Source organism: Mandrillus leucophaeus, unplaced genomic scaffold, assembly GCF_000951045.1.
Source record: "Mandrillus leucophaeus isolate KB7577 unplaced genomic scaffold, Mleu.le_1.0 Scaffold55, whole genome shotgun sequence".
In the NCBI taxonomy this organism is placed as follows: domain Eukaryota; kingdom Metazoa; phylum Chordata; class Mammalia; order Primates; family Cercopithecidae; genus Mandrillus; species Mandrillus leucophaeus.
Window position 1 is genome coordinate 1,044,693 of NW_012105919.1, and position 6,079 is coordinate 1,050,771.

The window sequence follows — 6,079 nt, forward strand, 5'->3', positions numbered from 1 at the left end:
TTTTATACACTATTTCTATGAAACTTGGTATCGAGCATTCATGCTGCATATTCTCCCTATTATCTCTGATCCCCCCCAACAACAGCCACTGTCTTCCTGCCCCAAGAATTACTTACCTTTTATCAGATAAGGATCCAACATCTGTGCCTGTTCAAACTTGAGGACAGAGTTTTTATTGTCTCCGGCTCTGAAGTACAGATCTGCTAAGCTTCCCAGTAGGTCCACGTTATCTCGCAATAAGGATTTTTTCTCTAGTGAACTTTAAGATATTTATTAAACACTGAACCTTTAAATCTATTATAAATCCTCTTAGTTGTTGAATCTGGATTTAGTTGTTGAATCTGGATGATTGGTTATACAGATAGTATTTTCTTTTGCATAAATATAAAAGTCTTCATAATAAAAAACTTTAAGCTTATGACTTTAAAAAAAGTTATATAGGACAGGATAGCAAAAATACAGAATAAAGCAGAAATCTCTCAGTACAAACAAATAACTTTGTGGTGGCAGTTCTTCAGAACACAACATACGCTACGTGGTGTTAAAAGTAATGTCATTCACAAGTGACACCTATTTATTACTCAAGTAAATGACTTTGCATAACACAAGCCCAAGCCTCTTCTTGTCCTTGAACTTTATCTGAATATAAAGAAAATCCCTAGTCCCAACAAGGCAAGCCAGGTTAGATGTTGCAATAAACTAAGCTTCTGGTGAGTGCAAAATGATTTTCTTCCAGGTTGAAGAATGATATACCAAGGCCAGACATAGTGGCTCACGTCTATAATCCCAGTACTTTGGGAAGCCCAGGTGGGAGAATCACTTGAGCCCAGGAATTCAAGACCAGCTTGGGCAACATGGTGAAATCCCATCTCTACAAAAAAAATACGAAAATTAGCTGGGTGTAGTGGCATGCACCTGTAGTCCCAGATAATCAAGAGGTTGAGCAGGGGGATGGTTTGAGCCCAGGAGATTGACAGGTCAAGGCTACACTGAGCTGTGACTATGCCACTGCACTCCAGCCTGGGTGAGAGAGAGAGAAATCTTGTCTCGAAAAAAACAAAAAAATGACACACCAAGGTTTTGCTTCGCAAGGGTTACGGCTTTGCTTCGCAAGGGTTAGTACCTATGCAGGTGCAGAGCTAAACTCAGTCAGATTTATATTTTTACAGGTCCCCAACAGAGATGATTACATGATTATATTTGGGACCATTCAGTATAAAAGACTAACACATCCCAGAGACTGGCTGCAGCACCAAGAGAGAAGCATCTCATTTTTCTTTTTGTTACTTCAGATACACCAGAATTCCAGACAAGCAAAGGCCTCAAAAACACTGAATTAACTTTGTGGCTCTCACCAGATGGTATTGATTGCTCTTGAGTTGTCACCGGTGTGCACAAAAGCATACGCTTTGATCCACACAGATAGCCAGTCCAAGTTAGGCACGGTTTGGATCACATTCATTGTCATGGACGCCACCTCTGCCCCTTTTACAGAAAGGGACAGCAAGCCTAAACCAACAAAAAGCAGAAGAAAGAAAGTAAGGCACGATATCTCTCTTCCACATGCAAGGAGCAACGAGCTATGTTTTCCCTCGGCTAAAAGGCAACTGCTTCCCTATTCTGAGCAATGCATGACAGAAAAAACATATTTTAGTATTTCTTTTCTTTTTGAGACAGAGTCTTGCTCTGTCCCCTTGGGCTGGAATGCAGTGGCACAATCTCAGTTCACTGCAACCTCCACTTTCCTGGGTTCAAGTGATACTCATGCCCCAGCCTCCCGAGGAGCTGGGACTACAGGCATGTGCCACCATGCCTGGCTAATTTCTGTATTTTTAGTAGAGACGGGGTTGTGCCATGTTGCCCAAGCTGGTCTTGAACTCCTGAGCTCAGGCAATCCACCCACCTCAGCCTCCCAAAGTGCTAGGATTACAGGTGTGAGCCACTGTGACCAGCCAAAAACCATGATTAAGTATTTCTTGACTGAATATGTGACAACAGAATCCTATTAAATCACTCTTTGGAGGGGAACTTTTAAAAAATAAAGTTATTCTAATGTAAAGCCAAGATTGAGAACTACTATCTTTGACAGTAAACATGCCATGAAAACAGGCAGAAAATATCTCTACCTAGAATGGCATCAAGCGCTAATGGGCACTGCCTCAGCACCTCCTTATAGCTGGTGACTGAAGGGCGCTCCTGACCAGCCTTCTTGTACAGGTTTGCCAGCATCATGTTTATCTGTATAAACACAAACAACAGATAGTAAAATAAGTGTATACTGCAAAGAAAATCTCTCACCATGAAGAAGTCCTAATTTTCATTACCAGTTATTTACTTTTTACTGGAAAATCTACCCACAACCCTGTGCAAATAAAGGGAGACTGACCCCATTCTTCAAAAGAAAGAAGAAATTACTACCTTTCCTTTCCCTAGCTCCTCCTATCCCTAAGAGGAAAGTCACATTTCCTTCTCACAAGGCCCAGTAATATCTGAACAAAAGACGCTGCCCTCTGGAAACTGGAACATTCATTTAAGAAATGGTAGAGAATGCTAGTTAACTTGATTCTTTCTTGATCTTAAAACAGAAGATGAACTATCTCACATAAGAAAGTGAGAAACTCCTGACATAGCTAGTTAAGAAGGATCAGATCAGTCTTTCCTAAAAAGGAAATGATACAGAAAGACAGATAAAGAAGTGTAATACTTGGCTTCTCTCTGACAATTCGACTTGTGGCTAGACTCTAGCCTAACACTTAAGGCTTTGGCCCATAGGTACTGTCTAACTCACTAAAGTAATGCTACAAAAATCAGCTACACTATTTAAATCCAGTGAGTGCAGACAGCTGCATTTTAGCGTAATTTAAATATGTAACTTCATAAAGCTAAATTAAAATAATCCTACCTAACATGCAACTGGGAAAACTCAAGAAAATCTAAAAGTTCTGGCCAGATGTGGTGGGTCACGCCTGTAATCCCAGCACGCTGGAAGGCCGAGGTGGGTGGATCACGAGGTCAGGAGATCGAGACCACCCTGGCTAACACGGTGAAATCCCGTCTCTACTAAAAAACACAAAAAATTAGCTGGACGTGGTGGCAGGCGCCTGTAGTCCCAGCTACTCGGGAGGCTGAGGCAGGAGAATGACGTGAACCCAGGAAGCAGAGCTTGCGGTGAGCCGAGATCGTGACACTGCACTCCAGACTGGGAGACAGAGCGAGACTCCGTCTCAAAAAAAAAAAGAATATCTAAAAGTTCCAAAGAATATAGAAGTTATAGGCAAGTGACAAAAGACCTTCCTAATAGTACACAGATAAACACAATATTCCAATTTAAAATTAGATTTTTTCTCTTTTTCTTTCTGAGATGGAGTTTCACGCTTGTCACCCAGGCTAGAGTGTGATGGCGCCATCTCGGCTCACTGCAACCTCTGCCTCCTGGGTTCAAGTGATTCTCCTGCCTCAGCCTCCTGAGTAGCTGGGATTACAGCCATCCGCCACCACGCCCAGCTAAATTTTTTTGTATTTTTAGTAGACACGGGGTTTCACCATGTTGGCCAGGCTGGTCTCGAACTCCTGACCTCAGGTGATCCGCTCACCTCGGTCTCCAAAGTGCTGGGATTACAGGTGTCAGTTACCGTGTCTGGCAAAATTAGTAGATTTTAAACACAACAGTATTTGCTAGATCATTAACCTAAGGAAGCAGTCAGTGTGAGGGCACAAAAGAAAAAAGGTCAACCCCCAATCTCTTCGATTATCTGTGGCTTGGTATGCCAGATATTTACTAGAAAGAGCGGCTCTGAAGATAAAGAACATCTGTTGCAAGATAAAGAACATCTGTTGCAATTATAGACCTACATTACATAAAACAATCTAATATAGCATTAATTCACACTAATTCAAACAATGGAATAATGAAACACTAAAAATAAAACTATTTTTTACTTGGCCTCAGATTTTCCGTATTAGGCTACTATTTTGAAAATGCAAAGAAAAATACTTAAAGGAAAACTCCAGGATTGATGTCAATACTTGTAAAGAATAAAAAGTTAAATCTAAGATCCTTTCTTGACTGCTGGTTATATTAACAAACTATGACTGATGGACTATCTGTCTCAACAAATATCAAAATTTCCTTTAAGCTACTTGACTTTCACTTTAAAAGAATGAGTTTTGAGTAATACCTAATGAAAAAGTCAGTTATTGGCCGGGCGTGGTGGCTCACGCCTCTAATCCTAGCACTTTGGGAGGCCAAGGCGGGTGCATTACAAGGTCAGGAGTTCGAGACCAGCCTGGCCAACGTGGTGAAACCCTGTCTCTACTAAAATATAAAAAATTAGCCAGGTGCAGCAGCATGCGCCTGTAGTCCCAGCTACTCAGGAGACTGAGACAGGAGAAGGAGGCGGAGGTTGCAGTGAGCTGAGATCATGCCATTGTACTCCAGCCTGGGCAACAGAGCGAGACTCCATCTCAAAAAAAAAAAAAAAAAGTCAACTATTTTAAAAATAGATCCTCACTTAAGAACCTCATAAAGCCACATTCCACCAGTTATAAAAACAAGCAGTCATCATTTTCTAAAAACTGAGTAAGAAATTCTATGTTGGTATGTTTACTCTTAAAATGTGAAGATTTACCAAGATTTAATAATCTAACACTGAAATTTTCCCTTAAAATGTGAGGGAATGTGTGGCGATGTTTACCATATATTAACAGACATTCATTTAGACATATTTTGACTCACTTCCTTGTCCTTTACACAGACTGAGAAGCCAGTTAACTCCCTAATGGACAAGAAAGAAAAACTGTAAATGTTAAAGGTTTATGTTCGAGGCACACATCTTTGCTCCTAGCTATAAGAGCACTACAGAATGAAGGATACGTACTACTGACAAATGCAGACTCATACAGTTGCTCTAAGAATGATGGCAATGAAAATCAAGCAGTGGATGCTATTAAAGCTGAGATGCTTTGCCATTACTATTTTCCAAAAAAAACTCCTACAAATATCCACAAGTCATTTCGAAGGAGATTATGGTATATTTCTAATAAGGTAAGGAATAGTATCCTTCAAAGTTTATAATTAAAATGGCTTCTTGGCCGGGCATGGTGGCTTACACCTATAATCCCAGCACTTTGGGAGGCCGAGGCGGGCGGATCACCTGAGGTCAGGAGACCGAGATCATCCTGGCCAACATGGTGAAACCCTGTCTCTACTAAAATGCAAAAAAGTAGCCAGGTATGGGGGTGTGCGCCTGTAGTCCCAGCTACTCGAAAGGCTGAGGCAGGAGAACCACTCAAACCCAAGAGTCGAGGTTGCAGTGAGCCAAGATCATATTACTGCACTCCAGCCTGGGCAACCAGCAAAGACTCCGTCTAAAAAAAAAAAAAAAAAAGGTTTCTTACAAAAGAAAGATACCTTGAGTATTGCAGCAGACATTCTTTATCTGTGCAAAAAGATTATTCTTGGAGTAAGAGAAGACTTTCATAGGTTACCAGAACAGGATTTGGTATACAGCATCCAAGCTTATTATGAGAGAGGTTAATTCATAATAAACGTTCAAGTGTTTTTAATAGCAGCCAAAATCATACTGAAAAAATAGCTTCAAAAACTCAGAAAACAGTAAATAATACCTTAATATGAGGAGGTGCTTAAACATGTTCTCATCAAGTTTGGTTACTTTTAAAGTTCAGCAAGACTTGGATGAAGCAGCACTAACTAAAATACACCAGGCCCCTACTGCTTAGATTTCCTATCTTTTAAAGGCAGGAGGATGCACACGTCATTTTACCTATAAAATTCCTTATTATTAAGCAAAAGTTGCACAAAACAGTTTTTCAATAAAGTGAGCAGGGCGGGAGACATGACAGTATTCTTAGAATATTAAACACTGATATATTCTCACATTCATGAACTTATTTAGCATTTATAAATCTAACAGAAAAAGGCCGGGCGCGGTGGCTCAAGCCTGTAATCCCAGCACTTTGGGAGGCCGAGACAGGCGGATCACAAGGTCAGGAGATCGAGATCATCCTGGCTAACACGGTGAAACCCCGTCTCTACTAAAAAACACAAAAAATTAGCTGG

The 6,079-nt window shown here is 40.7% G+C and overlaps 1 protein-coding gene across 1 annotated transcript in view; it reads right to left on the bottom strand.

The window, feature by feature from the left end:
- Window positions 1-6,079, bottom strand: part of ANAPC7 (anaphase promoting complex subunit 7) — a 44,513-nt gene that overhangs the window by 26,719 nt on the left and 11,715 nt on the right. Inside the window, exons 4-6 of the mRNA XM_011997859.1 lie at window positions 2,127-2,238; window positions 1,356-1,509; window positions 117-259 (exon numbers count right to left, since the gene is read on the bottom strand). Coding sequence (XP_011853249.1) covers window positions 117-259; window positions 1,356-1,509; window positions 2,127-2,238 — 409 coding nt within the window. The remainder of the gene's footprint in view (window positions 1-116; window positions 260-1,355; window positions 1,510-2,126; window positions 2,239-6,079) is intronic.